This window comes from Sciurus vulgaris, assembly GCF_902686455.1.
Source record: "Sciurus vulgaris genome assembly, chromosome: 15".
NCBI lineage: Eukaryota > Metazoa > Chordata > Mammalia > Rodentia > Sciuridae > Sciurus > Sciurus vulgaris.
In genome coordinates, this window is record NC_136476.1 from 69,717,997 (window position 1) to 69,733,915 (window position 15,919).

The following is a 15,919-nucleotide window of genomic DNA, read 5'->3' on the forward strand; positions in this document are numbered from 1 at the left end:
TCTTTTCTGGTCAATAAAATGTAAGCAAATTTTGTCTGGAAGGGGGAATGGGTGGAAAACATTTGCTTTCTTCAATATTAGATAATTCACTCAATAACCTGGAGAAGTGTCAGTAAAATATATATATTGCTGAGGTAAAAATACAGGATCATTGCATCTTCTTAAATATAATATGAAATCATGACTTTTAATGTCATGTTATTCCTTTATTTAGGGTATCATATTTTATTTACTTATTTTTTTTTTTTTTATTCATTCATTCTGGGATTGAACTCAGGGTGCTTTACCATGGAGCTTCATCCCCAATCTTTTTTACTTTTTATTTTGAGACAGGTTTTCACTAAGTTGCGAAGCCTGACCTGGAACTTGTAATCCTCCTGGCTCAGCTTCCAGAGTTGCTGGGATTACAAGGATATGCCACCATACCTGGCTCGTATTATTTAGTCAATTAACTGGAAATGTAAGTTAGATGCAATTTCTCTATTCTTTGATAAAATATTACAGTATACCCTGATAATGAATCATAGAAGAGATTCATAGAAGTAGGACTGCCAGACATTTAAAGGTTTGGTATATATAGTCAGCTTTAATCTAGTAGGTTGTACGACCTTGATTAACAAACCAGTATACGGGATTGTTTTCTTCCTCTGATGCAAACATAATTATATTTAAAATCTTGGTTTATTATTTATAAATTATTTTTCCTCTTTATGAAGAGGAATTCAGCATCTTTTCCTTCCCATACCCTAAGATTCTCAAAGCTCTATGCCATAATTCCCTTTCATGGTCAATACACGTGACTTGTTGTCCCACCCCATGCAAGTCTTTGCTTTTGTCACCATCTAAGTGAGCTTACTTCCTCCTCCCATCACCATATTTAAAAGTCTTTTTTTTGCCATCTAATGATCTGCCATACTCTGTATTTTAATTATTTCTTTGTTTACTCCCTGTCTCCCTCTCTTGAATTAAGGTCTATGAGGACAGGGTTGTTTATGTGTGTGTGTTGCTGGTGTTTGTTTTTCTTGTTTTGTTGACTGCTATATCACCGGCTCTTAGAATAGTACCTACATATAGATTATAAGTATTAGTTATAAGTATTACTTGAAAAATGTTTCAAAACTGTAATCTATTCTGTGGATATATGCCTTTTTTTTTCCCATTAAGGAAACATCATTGTTTTAGCCAGCTTTTTCACTGCTGTGACTAATGGACTCAACTGTAGAGGAGCAAGGGTTTATTTGGAGGTTCACAGTTTCTGAGGTCTCAATCCATAGACAGCAGGCTCTATTCTTTAGGAGGTGAGGCAGAACAACATGGCAGAAGAGTGTGGCAGAGGGAAGCAGTTTACATGATAATCAGGAAGCAGAGAGAGAGAGAGTCCACTGGCCAGATACAAATACATACCCCAAAGCTACGCCCTACCACGTCAGTTAATCCCTATCAGGGGATTAAATCACTGACTGAGTTAAGACACTTACAACCTAATCATCTCTCCTCTGAATCTTCCTGCATTGTCTCACATGTAAACTTTTGGGGGACACCACACATCTAAACCACAACAATCATAAACTGTTTTAAAATAATTTTTAAGAAATGTACTTAATGATTTATACCAGTAGTTCTCCAAAGTGGGTTCCCCAACTAGCAGAATCTGCAACCCCTAGGAATTATTTAAACATGCAGATTTGTGAATCAATAAATCTGTGATGGCAGGCCCAAGAATTTGCACTATGAAGTCTACCTTTTAAGAGTCCATCAGGCAATTCTGATGTATAGTTTGTGCATTATTATTTAGACTCATCTCTGTTTCTTCTTTTCTATTGTTTACCTTCATTATTTTCTGACATCATTTCCTCATTTATTGATCCAAAATGTATTTTTCACTGCAAAAATTGCTTTCAAGCATTCATTTCTACAGTTAAGGCATACCCATATTTCTGTTACAGGCATGACACTTATGGGTTCTTCAATAGGTGTGGAAATTCAACATAGCCGTAACCTACAACTGTTTCATCCTAAAGAGTGTGTTCTGCAGGTCTGAATAGTGACGACTCATTCTATGCATAGGTCCATACTTCCACTTGGCAAATTACTTATGGGAATGGCTTTTGTATTGCATTTGCTTCCCCTGAAAGTAAATAAATGACTTGGAAATGAGAGCTAAGACCCAAGAGTTGATCTTTCAATACACGCGTATGTGCGAAAACACACACATGCCCACATTCTACTCTCAATATTTAGATCTTACAATTCTCTGAAATGAGGAGGTTAGGAAGGCAGGAACTTGAATGGAAATATTTGCAGATGATGTTTAATCACATACTTGTTCAGAGCTCATTATTATACTAGATTACTATGTAAGTGAAATATTTATGGTTCAACAGTATTGAACAGAACAAGTCCTAATAACTGACCCATATGTTTGCAAACAAGCTAATGTAACAAATGTACTATGAAAAATAAAAAGGTAACATACATGTCAAATATTATTTGACAATATCACATATAGTTAATATTGTTTAAAATTAGTATAATAATTTACAAATTATTTAATGATTTATAAGACCATTTTGTGTCACATCTGTTTTTAATGTAACAACTTAAAATTTAAAACAGTTCAGGTAAACTTTTTATCTATGATTCAAGGTTTAAAAAAAAATCTGGGTATGCAATGGCAAACAGGTTTCTTGTGCAAATTCAAATAGATTCATAATACCTCCTGGAATGCATGCTTAAGAATGATTCTGATGCTGCCTCTGGGTTCACTCAGAAAGAGTGCAGTGATCCATTAACAATATCTGCTATGGGCAAGAACAGGATGTGGTGCCATTTGGTGCAGTATATTTTAAATATCTGCCTGTGGTGTTTGTGTAGGAGTACTTTGAATGTGAGATAAAATGGAGTGAGTGTTTAAAAAAAAAACATTCATCTGGAACCAAAATTCATCTTCAGTCTCTAATAGAAGATGGAAGAAACAATGCTGTTATAATTGTAATTATTATGTTAATGAAAGAACTTGTATTTGATAGGAAAAGTCTTTGTGAAGTCAATATCAAGTTTAGTATCATACCTGAGATTTAGAGTCATCATTATTCATGAATAAGCATAGAAATTTTTAACTTGTCAGCAACACTGTGGAGTGGGTTCAGTGATATTCTTAAATAGCACTGATTTATGCATATTAAAAGTATTTTAATTGTGAAAACAATGCATGAGCATGATAAAAAATTCAAACAGGATACCAAAAGGAGATCTCACTCTCATCCCAGACCTCAATCCTATACACTTGTGCCCAGTGGCAACCACTATTAAGTTTCTTCCAAAAATTTTAAACAAAATCTATTTATATACATTACATTTGTAGTACTTGTGTACACACACACACATACACAGACAGAAGGAAAACGAGAAACACCCATAACATTTTGTACATGAGTGGGAAGATAACTATATACATTGCTAAACCATGTTTAGCAATCTCTTTTTTTAAATTGACTTAATATATATTGGGCATCATTCCTGACCAGCATATTTGAATCCTCAACAGTTTTTTTCCTTACTTTAAAAAAATTTCTGTTAACAATTCTTAGAAGAATAACACTTTTTAAAATAAAGGCTTCTGCTAATGTAAAAGCTTGTATGCACATGAAAGAGCTGGATGATGACATCAGAGAGGATGTTTGTGTAAATGGCCACATTCCTTTATACAAGGCAACAAACAGATATGCAAGTTGAATTCTAATATGTGGACTTTAGTACACAACACCCAAGCAGCTCAGGAATTGTCAGAATATACAAATTGTTTCTTCATTGCTCTGATTCATAATTTTTAAAGCTTCATATTTCAATCTACATATGTAAACCATTTATAATAACTACATATTTTTAAATAATATTTTCTGTAAAAGATTTGGTATCTTATTCCATCTGTTGATTCTATTTGAAGATCTACATCCGAATCCTCTTGGGTGTAACAAGGTAACAAGAGGTGACTTCTTGTCAAAGGTTTGTTTTTTTTTTTTAACCAAATCTCAAGTTCAAAGTAACCTTCAGTTTGGTTAGCAGATTTCCCACATTCATTTCACTCATGAGAATTTTCCTCAGAATGAGTTTTCATATGTTTGGTGAGGGATACATTCTGTTTGAAGGATTTCCCACATTCATTACATTCATAGGGTTTCTCTCCTGTGTGGGATCTCTGATGTATAACGAGTTGTGACTTTGCATTGAAGGCTTTCCCACATTCGTTACATTCATAGGGTTTCTCCCCAGTGTGAGTCCTCTGATGTACAATGAGGTGTGCCTTCTGGCTAAAGGCTTTCCCACATTCATTACATTCAAAGGGTTTTTCCCCAGTATGAACTCTCTGGTGTTGAGTAAGGCCTTCAATTTGTTTAAAGGCCTTCCCACATTGCTTGCATTCAAAGGGACTTTCACCAGTATGAGTTCTCATATGGTAAGTAAGAGATGAGCTATGTCCAAAGGCTTTTCCACATTCATCACATTTATAAGGTTTCTCCTTCGTATGAGTTCTTTGATGTATAATGAGGTGTGACTTCTTGCTGAAAGTTTTCCCACATTCATTACATTCAAAGGGTTTTTCGCCTGTATGAATTCGCATATGTTTAGTCAGGGATGAGCTGTATTTAAAGGCTTTGCCACATTCGTTACATTCATATGGTATTTCCCCTGTATGAGTTCTCACATGTTCAGTGAGTGATGAGTTATACCTAAAGGATTTTCCACATTCCTTACACTCATAAGGCTTCTCACCTGTATGAGATCTTACATGTTGAATAAGGTTTGAGCTGTGTCTGAAGGTTTTCCCACACTCAGTACATTCATAGGGCTTTTCCCCAGTATGAATTCTTAGGTGGTCAGTCAGGGCATGCTTATGACCATGGGCTTTGCCACACTGAATACATTCATATGGTTTTTCTCCTGTGTGAGTCCTCTGATGAACAACGAGGTGGGACTTCTGGCTAAAGGCTATGCCACATTCACTGCATTCGTAGGGCTTCTCCCCAGTGTGAATTCTCTGATGGTCAACGAGTCCTTGTTTATGACTGAGAACCTTCCCACACTGATTACACTCATAGGGTTTTGCACAAGCTTGAGTTTTGTCAGGCTTGTTAGATGAACTAAGGCTTGATGATTTCTCATGCTTCTCTCCAGTTTGGATCTTGCTGTGCTGAGTACGGGATGAGCCACGGCGGCATGATTTCTCACACTTCCTCCTAGTCTGACTCTTGTCACACCTGTCAGGTGAACTCTGGTTGGATAATGTCTCACATTTCTTTCCAGCTTGATTTGTGTCTTTTTTTGTATCAGATAAGCTATGACTGAATGATGTCCTATGTTCTTTAGCTATGTCAGCTTTCTTTTTTGTACAGTTTTTTATATGGCCAGGTAAGTCTAAACTCTGCTTCAAATTCTTCCCATGTGAATCAAATTTAAAAAGCCCCCTTTTTGAAGAAACATGTTTTGTACTCACATTAACTTTTTTCCCCAAAGATCCACCCTCACTGCCTTTCTTCTTTTTCAGAGTTTTGTTCTTACAGGCAACTTCCCTTGTGAGTTTGTTTTGGGATTTCTGGTTATTCTCCAGCTGGTCATCATCTTGCTGTACTTCTTCTACAATGAAATTCAATGAGAATTCTTGTGAATTTTTATACTCTCACTTAAGTTTTATAAAGAAATGCTCTGTTGTGGGGTTGAACCTTTATTTCACCCTAATATCCCAATGTAAAACAAATATCAAAGTCCCTATCCTCTTGGACTTGGGGGCAGGAGAGAATGTTACAGTAAAACCAGGGAAAGAAAATTGACGACAGTGATTCGAAACAACTTTGGCTACTTAAAAATATGAACTTGCAACCTGGGATAAAATAAACATATGGAGCAGTGAACAAGGAATAATAAATGTAATTAAGAGTCTGTGATTGTAGTTGACACTCTGGGGGCGGTTCTTCTTAGTTCTAGCTGCCCACCTCTGATAACTTCTAAGCTACCCAGAGTATTTGGTGCCTGTGACCAAGTGGTCAGTTGGAGACACATTTGGCTCAATCCAAGATTTTCAATGAGATTTTTCTTCCTAAAATTTTAGACTCTAAATAGTCTCCATTTGATGATTAAATTTTAAAATGACTTAAGGCAAGTACTAATAAAGCCATGTTACCTATATAAAAAAGTTTCTTAGTAAAAAGAGTGAAGCATAACAGAGAAGCAGAAATGTAAGACTGTATGTCCCCAAGGGTACTATTTGCATAATTTCAGTTCTCAGTGGCCTCCTAATTACTGGTTCTAGTTCCTTGTGAGATCTGGCTGAAGTATATGCCCTTAGGTTACAAGAGATACATACACATGTCCTTATCATAAATTCCTCTACTTAGGCTAGCTAGTGTAAACTAGGGTAGAGAATTTAGAGTGATTTATTACAGAGTACTGTAAAGCTAATAGGTGCCTGAGGGAATAAGCAGGAAAGGGTGTGCCACTGCTGCCACCCACGACCAATGGAATAAGGACATTCTTGTGGGAATAAAAACAAACCCCTACAGGTCCTCTGAGTTCCCTAATTCCTTAACCAAGTGATAAAAATTGCATAATTAGCTTGGCAAACAAACACTATACTATCTGGATTTAATGCACATACACATTTATTTTGCCATGAAGTACACACCTGTGTCCTTGTCAGGTAATCCTAATTGCCAATTACAACTTTTAAGTTTATTTCTAGCTTTTAGTAGTTGCTCATATTCTTTCCCCCAGACATTACACATTACATATTTTGGGCTATCTTCTCTACCACTGTTCCCCTTCTCTGAGACTACCACTCACATGGACAGGTATGAGCAGCCATGTTTGTACTATACGACTCAACTTTAGGCTGAAAACAATTATTGGACAGTGGTAAACACCAGGCTATTGATAGTCCAACAATATTGTTTCTTCTAAGAACTTGGAACTGAAATTCGAAGACTTCTGTTAGCTAACTATGGATACCACGTTCGAAAAACTATAAACTTAGGAGCAGGGACTGTCATTTGGGGGCAGCCTTTTTCAGATACATGCATGGAAATGCAGAAAAAGCTTAAGAGTGAGAATTAAAAAGAGTCAGAGAGACACACACATATGAATTTCCATGACCTGAGAAAGAGAAGAGAGAAAGTAGATAGCCACCTTCAGGGTAAATGGACATTACATAGAGAAAATGAAAGCTGGATTCAAACAGAAAAGAGTCATTGTATCTGATAGATACAATATTACTCTTCCCTGAAGGGCATTCAAAAAATCAGTTCCTGTGGATCAACTTTTGGAGCTATAGCTAGAGTAAGGAGACTGGAGAAGTAGAGCTGCTAACTGCTTTTTCATTTAGAAAAGTTTAAGACATTCAGCACCCTGGAAGAAAGAGTTTAAAAGGACCTCCCAGGTGGCATGACAAGAATTCCTCTCCCAGTGCCCAAGGATGATAGGGAAGATGGGGCAAATATCCTTCTGGGAAAAAAGGCATCAAAACTCAAGCCTTTCCCCTTGACATGTAACATTGTAAGAACCTCTTAAAACGATATGCTTGGGCTAACCGGAACTGACATCTGTTCTCCAGAAAAAGAGAGAAAGCACTAAAAGGGATAGCACCATGAGGGACAAGAGAAAAATCTGAACTAGGGAACTGGCATAAAAACAGCATCATACCAGGGGACAGTAGGATCTAGCCAAGTGCTTGATTAAGACTGGAAGCTTTTCCTGAATTTGAGACAGCAATTAAAACATGAATTTTAAGCTAGAATCTCTGTTGCTTCATAAACTTAGTATGGAGCTTGTTAGGCCCAGCAAATTACTAGAGGGACAAGAATATTCCTTCCTAGAAGAACCTCTAATTATTATATAAGAACCTGAACCAAGAAGACAGTCAACGAATCATGACAAAGATGTATTTTTCAGGATTACCTTTTAGTTGTAACACTAAGTTTCAGAAATAAAAGTTAGAAGAGCCAAAGCTGAAGCCACTAATGGATGGATCAGAAATCAAGGGGTCTCTTCATGTGTCATGAAAAAAAGAACAGATAGAAGATAAACCTAAGGAACACTTTAGCAAGTGAGAAGGAGGAGAAGTTGGTGAGTAAATGGTAAAGAAGCACTTAGAGACAGAGAATAAGATTCAATTCAAGTGGTGTTATTAGGTAGGCAAAAACTTCAGGCTAGTCATTACTATTCAAGTATATCCTGGAAGGTATGTCAGAAACGTGGGGAGGAATGAATTCTTAGAATTCAACTGCAAGTGCTAAGGAAAAAATGGACATGATGACACATTATAGAGCACAGATGTAGAGCATTTCACAGTGAAAGGAGGGAAACCAAAAGTCATTTAGGGACAGGATTATCATGCCAAGAGATTTAGAAAAAAGACAGGTCCAAGATACAAAGATCTCTGGATACATAGGAAAGACTTTGATACCTTGGGGATTAAAGCAGGGGGGTGGGGATATGGGTAGAAAAGCAAAGGATATAAGGAAAATGAATTTTTAAAAGGCACTGCTTTAGATAAGGTAAACAGGGATGTGATTGACAGAAGAGCTAAAAGGAGTCTGCTGAAAGCTGAGCAATGGAACACATAGCTAAGAAAAAGGGGCTATATGGAGGGACAAGTTAGGTATCAGAAGGACTGGAACCAAAGGTTTAGGGCCCTGGATTTCACCTTTTTCCCACCACAATTGGACTGGTATCATAGTCTGTATTTTTGTTACCTATGGAAGGATTACACCTCTGAGCCCCTCCCAAATACACGGCCATTTGAACTGCAGCATCCCACCCTGTGGAAGGATTAAATTAAACATTCCTACCCTGTTGAACTCAGGAGTGGCCAAGGGACTTGCTCTAACCAATAAAATGTGTGCCAAAAGGTACATCTACCACTTCCAAGCAGTGATTTTAAGAGCTACCATGTGGTTCCAATTTTTCCCCTCTGCCATGAGACCAGAATTTGCCAGACAGAGAATGCTCTTTCAGCATAGCTTCCCAAATGGAGATCTTGTGGAACAGGGCTATGGCTTGAGTAAAAAATAAATATCTTATTAGAAGCCACAAAGATTTTGGGATTATTCCTTAATGAAGAAAACCTAGTCTAAGCTGACTAATACAAGTGGTATAACCAAACTCCCATAAGTAACACTGGCTCACTCCTACAGTGATCTCTGCATAAACTCACATGTGGACAGGTTCAGAGAAGGAAGAGCTATTCGAATCTCTAAGGTTAGGGAATCTTTGTAGTTAGGATTCTTTCTCCCCTGACAGACGATGATATTTTTCTACAGCTATTTCCTGGTTAAGAAGAAATAGTCTAGGATCTTTAAGAACAATTTGAGAGTAAATTTTTCTTTGAAGAATTCCAAAGTTACTACCAAGAAACTAGGAACTTACTTCTATTGGCTCCTATTTGCTTGAGTCTTGCTATTTTACTCAGACGACTTTGACTGGGTCTCTTCCCCTTCCCCGACCAGGGTTCTCCTCCTTTTTCCAACTTAGAGATCATGTCTGGTTTGGGAGCTTGATACCCTGCTTATGAGAAAAGGTAGAAATTGGGTGTTAGAACAACCATCTCAGAAATCAAGCCTCTTTGTTTGCACTCAAGGCCTTTCAAGGTGAAGGAATACAGAGTTTCTGAAGTTTCCCAATGCACTTGTTCATGTGCTGCAATGAAGCAGAGCTTCCATTTTGGAGGCAGTGGCTCAAATGTCCTGCCCAGTACCCAAAGGGATCAAAACTCTTTGACCCACAAAAAAACAAGGCCGAACTTATCAAGGACTTTAGGAAGAAGGCATCATGGTGAACACATTTTTAAGGGAATTGTCCTTACCCATTGAAGCTAGGTTGCTGTAGTTCTCCAGCATCACATCTTTGTACAGGTTCTTCTGAGCAGGTTCAAGTTGCTTCCATTCTTTCTGGGTAAAGGCCATCATCACATCTTTGAATTTTATGGATCCCTGGAATAGCATATGCCTGTTCAGTCCAGTGTCACCCATTTTTTGGTGAGTGACTTGTTCCTACCTTGACCACTCACTGTTGACAACAGGCATGTTACAGAGTGTTATCTGTTCTTGGCCTGGTTTTGTATTTCTCTTTGAGAAACAAAAACCAAATTAAGAAATATCAAAATATCATTATTTTGAATTTGTTCTTTTAAGAACAAATTTTAAAATCATACAAATATTAGAGAGAAAAGCAATGAAAGAAAGAAAAGTCAGTCTTTATCTTTCCTTCTCTAACAATGGTTTTTAAAAGGCTATGGCAGTATCTATGGTTTATAGAGTCCTGAGTCAGAAGAACAGAATTAAGACCCTTGTATTTTTATTACTAGGCAAAAAATAATCCATATTTGGAAACAAAAATAAGACATTTTAGGCATGTAAGGATGCATAAATTACCTTACCTACAAACTTGAGAAATAAAGATGGATGGAAGGAGGGAGAAGCAGCAGGAGAGAGAACCAGGGAGGGAGAATGAAGAAAAAGAGAAATCTTTAAAACTGGATAAACTTCCCCAAATTCCAAAATTGGGAAAGACTACATCAGAGAAAGCTGTGAACAGTAAATTCGTTTTTCACCCCTAGTGATCAAAATATCCAACACAAACAACTTGAAGGAGGAAAGGTTCACTTCGACTCCTGCTTTCAGAGGTGTCAGTCCAGGTTAGCTGGTCCATCGCTTTGGGCCTGAGGCAAGGCAGGACATAATGGAAGAAGGATGTGGAAGAAAACAGCTCAGCTCCTGGCAGCTGGGAAGCAGAGAGAGAGCAGGGGCCAGGATACAGACCCCAAGGGCATGTTCCCTGACTTCCTTCCTCCAACTGTGCCCCACCTAACTACAGTTTCTACCTCCTCCTTGTAGTCCGTTCAAATTATTAATCCATCAAATGGATTAATCCACTAGGAATCCACTTAGAGTCCTCAAGATCCAATCACTTTCCATAAGCCCCATCTCTGTACATTGCTACACTGGGGACCAAGTCTTCAACATATAGGAGACATTCTAGACTCAAACTTTAAAATGGAAGAAAACCTGTAAAGTGTCTCATTATATCTAAGTAATTTGATAATGTGTATGTGCTACTATTATGAAAATATCCTTAAAGTCAAGAAGTAATGATGTAAGAAAAATAAGCAGGAGAATAACTGGGTGGGGTTGGAGGTAGGAGAGGAATTAAAGCACATTAATTTTTTTTCTCTTATAGAGGCAGGTGAGCAGAGGATGGCATGAATTTTGAAAAATTTTGACACCAATAAATATAAATTTAAATAAGTTTATTTAACATTTAAAGATAACCCCTTAACGTCCAGAACACCAATCATACCTGTGTATGTCACTAATTTCTAACCCCACAGACCTCCAGTCATTGACTCCTAATATTCCCCATCTTTGATAGTCACTGGCCTTCCAGTCACCGAGCCAGGACAGCCCTTCTTAATCAATGAAGCTGATTCCAAAATGAGCAACCCCAGCAAACCCACAATCACAGCAGACCCCCCAGTCACTTGACCCCAGACACTCCAATCACATATCCCCTTAAGTTCCTCAACCACTGATACCCACAGGACACAAGGATCACACTATTTCCCATGTGTCCAAATCTCTCAGCCTATTACTGAGCCCACTCACTAACACCAACAGAACTCTCAAACAGCAGCCATTACAGAAGACCTAACTGCTGTCAGTAAATTGCACTCACCTTCAACCTCTTTAGGCACTGTTATCACCTCTTTGCTTTAACTAAAGTCCACCTGTATCCTAAGGATTCCACTTCCTTATAGTGTCTCAAGTGGAGGTTGTCTTTGTCCCCTATGACCTATGCATCTCAGGATCTAAAGATGAGGTAAACAATTACCTCAACCATTTCTCTATCCACCTTCAAAATCCCTAGCTTGTTTGGACTGTCAGCAGACTTTGACCCATTCATTTTCCTTAGTTCGATGATCCAGAGGAGGAACTCACAGAACTCAGCGATGGATGCATTCATAGCTATGATTTATTACAGCAAAAGAATGCAAAACAAAATCAGTTAGTTGGCATGGGATGAAGTCAAGATGAAACCAAGCACAAGCATCCAAGAGTCCTCTCCCAGTGGAGTCACAGGAACATGTTTAATTCTTCCAAGTTTGAGTTCTGGCAACACATGTGGAATGTCCATCAGGGAAGCTCAAAAGAGACTCTGGGGCCAAGGTTTTTATTGGTGGTGATATAGGGATCTGGTGCTTGTATGAACAAAACTTTTAGACTCCAGAAGGAAAGCAAGTGTTCAGCATAAACCACACTGTTTATATACATTAGCCATAGGAAGCCTCTCCTGCCAGTTCTGGGAATGGTGGGAACCAGATGAAATTGAATTTCCCAGATGCCACCCTAAGGTCAACCTTGCAAGGAGGCTGTCTAAGGATAGCAGTTTGGGGCCTGCTGTGTGAAATCTTCTGCAGTCATTCCAGTTCATTCACTGAAAACTTCAGCACTAGCTTCCTCTGTCCCTGAGCTCCTGCTGTCATTCATTCTGTGCTATCTCCGTAGGAGTGGAGAAGAGCCATTTGATAGCCTAGCCTCTCTTTCCTGATGCCAACGATCGTTTCCTCCACTTCAACTCATTCACCTGCTCATCACCGCCCCCATACCTTATACCTCGCCAGCACTATACCACCTACAACATCTCTACTTAGAACTTTCTACCCTCTGACCATCATTTCCTGCCAGCCACTGGTCCTAGCATTTCCACTTCATTCTCCAAATTCATGGAGCCTCTAATTCACTGATCCTCGCCACTTTTCACAATCTGCCACCCCAAGTGCCTTTACTGACTTCCTTTCTTGTTTAGAGTCCATAAACAAGCACCATACACACTCCACTAAAAACTTTAAGACTTAACTTCATTGCCCCTCCTCACTGTACTCACTGATTGAAGCATCAACCCTGGCTAAACCTAAGTCTCCTCTTAAAATCTGCCTGTAATCTTGCAGCTGAACACTGCAAGAGAAAAATCAAACAACTGTGCTGACTAGACTAACTTCAGATTGATAATACATACCTCAAATGGGCATCCAATACTGTCGCAATCCAAGTATTTACCCTTTCCTCTTGCCAGGATATTACTGCAAACCTCTTTCTCTGAAATCCCCAACATCTACTTCTTTCCCACTCTCAGCTAATGAATTTGCCTTATACTTCAAAGAGAAAATAAATGTAAACAGACCAGAATTATCTTGCCATTTTATCACCAATTCCATCAACCTGTTTCGAAATCCGTAGGTAAGGTACATTCCCTTCTGGTGAAATGGAAAAAGTTTTTCCCCTTCATTCACCTAAGGCCAGTTTCTCCATTTGTGTGTGTGTGTGTGTGTGTGTGTGTGTGTGTGTGTGTGTGTGCGCGCGCGTTTCCTTTTTCCTCTTTTATGGCACTTTGTCACTGAGCTACGTCCCTAGTCCCACCCACTCCCGGTTTGTTTGTTTGTTTGTTTCCAAGACAGGGTCTCAGTAAATTGCTTAGGGATTCACTAAGTTGCTGAGTTGCTTAGGGACTCACTAAGTTACTGAGGCTGGCATTGAACTTGCAATTCTCCTGCCTCAGCCTCTGAAGCCACTGGGATTATAGGCATGTGCAATCCTGTTGGATTCATTTGTGTTCGAGATCCTATTCCCACCTGCCTTCCAAAGGACCTCACTCCTGCAGTTACCTTTTCCTCTTATGTATCAACTATTTCTCTCTTACTACTGGATCATTCCCATCGACATACAAAGTTGCCTTAATTTTAATTATTTAAAGAAAACCCTCTCTTGCTGATTGAGATAGGTAGTACAAGCCTATATCCCAGACAGGAGGATTGCAAATTCAAGGCCAGCCTCAACAACTTAGTGCAACCCTCAGCAATATAGGGAGACCCTGTTTCAGAACAAAATAAATTTTAAAAGACTGGGGATGTAGCTCAGTGGTAAAGTGTCTCTGGGCTCATCCCCAGTACATAAAAGAAAACCCTCTCTTGACTTCGTGTCCCATCCAATGTTCATTTCTCTACTTCCTTTAGCAGGAAAATCCCTCATAAGTGATCTAAACTTGCTGTTCGTACTTCGTTATCTCTGATTCTTTCAACTCACTCCAACAGGATTCTATTACCACCATTCCCTGGAAGAGCTCTAAATCAAAATAACCATTGAGTTACATCATGGCAAAGTCAAATTCTCTGTAGTCATATTCTGAGATTCACAAAGAGCATGTGACATAACCGATTACTCACATTGCATTGAAAAGCTTCCCTGTGCTTCTCTAACACCACACCTGAGTTTTCCTCCTGCTTCAGTGGCCACGTACCATTCTCCCTGGCGTAAAGTGGGTGTTTACCTTACAATCTCCCTGTTCCTACTGGTTTTTAATCACTGATACCCAAACACTCATCGGTCACTAACCTTCACAATCTTCCCCTATATATGGAACCCTACAAATTCCCAATTATCATTCTTCACAGAACAATCCATCACTAACTTCCACATAACTCCAATCGCTGGCCCCTGCAGAACTTTCCATCACTATACCCTACAATCTTTCAAATTCCTGACCCTCTCAGCATCCTAGTCCCAGAATCATAGATGACCTTCAGTTGTTAATTCCTCTTAATCACCTCATCACTGGTAGTACAGTAATGACTCCTGGACACCACCTAATCACTGACCATTCTTCTCCCAGATGACATGCAAACCCTCCACCATCCCCACATTCCACCATCCACTGGCCTCCTGGTTTCTCCATTACCCATTTTATCACACTAATTACCAATTTTCAAAGATAATGCTAATCGAACTTCCACAAACATCACCACCACAGACCCCAAAGCCCAGATCTCTGATCCTCCCATTGCCTCAGTCCCCAAATCTAACAGTGCCCTTCTTGGATGATCTGGGCTCTAAACACCCACTATCAGGCACCCACAATCGCTGGCTCCCACAGACCGCCCCTATCTCTGGCACACCACGAAGCCCCCGTTTCTGATGCCCCAGCTTTGGAAACCCAGACCTGTCAGTGACTCCGGCAGCTGCCTGCCCGTTACTGTCTCTGCAGGTGCCTGGATACGCTGACCTCCTAAAACTACAGCAATCACCGTCCCGGATCCCTCAAAGTACTGACCTCCCGAACGACCCTTCAGCATTGACTCCATCAATTTCCAAATCTTTACTGACTACAGTAACCCTTCAATCACTGACCACCTCTGACAGGCCCCAGTTCATTGCCACCCTCACCGCGCCGCTGGCCCCGGGCTCGGACGCAGCCATCTCGGGTGGACGCCCGGCCTCTCGGGCCTTTCTCGCACTCTTCCTCTGGGCCTCAGTCTCGGGCTTTGTCCGGATCTGGCTGCAGCCAGAGGCCGACATGGCGGCCACCGGGATCGCGGCCTCGGTGGGCCCCGGCTGCGATGGCGGCGCCCTGGAGCCTTCGGCCGTGGGCGCGGCCATCTTAGCCAAGGCCCTCCGTACGGCGGTGGGCGCGGGGCCTTCTGGGACGCGCCCGGAGGGAGGGGCGAGCCCGTGACTGCCGAGTCCTGGAACCCCTGAGGCCCGTGGGCGGCTGCGCCCGGGCGGGAATTCTGCTTACGAAATTTGGACTTCCTTTTCCGAATGTCTGTGCAGCCCGCTGACATGTAACGTGGGAATCACGATTCCCATTACGGGCTCCAGGGAACTAGGATAATAAAAGAAATCGGAGGGGGAATACTCGATCTGATAAATATCATCGATCTATAGGGAAAGGACGTTAATTCTTGAGACGTGATAAATACTTTCATGTAAAGCGAAAAAAGTGGAGCAGCGTGTTAAGTGAACAGATCACTCCTCCGGGAGAGTCCGGGGTTGGTTGGGAAGTTTCAGCAGAAAAGGCAAGCAATTGGAGCAGAAGCAAT

General features: G+C 40.1%; 1 protein-coding gene across 3 annotated transcripts; it reads right to left on the reverse strand.

Moving 5' to 3' along the window:
* Positions 1–879: 879 nt before the first annotated feature.
* On the reverse strand, positions 880–15,443 carry ZFP37 (ZFP37 zinc finger protein). 3 transcript variants are annotated; one of them, XM_079113619.1, is made up of 5 exons: positions 15,264–15,357; positions 11,878–13,198; positions 9,854–9,980; positions 9,418–9,555; positions 880–5,634 (listed from the first exon to the last, which is right to left on the reverse strand). In XM_079113619.1, the coding sequence occupies exons 2-5, from the start codon at positions 12,007–12,009 to the stop codon at positions 4,082–4,084; spliced, it is 1,950 nt and encodes a 649-aa protein (XP_078969745.1). In that variant the 5' UTR covers positions 12,010–13,198; positions 15,264–15,357; the 3' UTR covers positions 880–4,081. The 3 variants fall into 3 exon arrangements, with proteins under 3 accessions (XP_078969745.1, XP_078969746.1, XP_078969744.1); XM_079113620.1 differs by lacking the exon at positions 11,878–13,198 and having other exon boundaries at positions 9,418–9,552; positions 15,264–15,443; XM_079113618.1 differs by lacking the exon at positions 11,878–13,198 and having other exon boundaries at positions 15,264–15,443.
* Between the last annotated feature and the right edge of the window lie 476 nt (positions 15,444–15,919).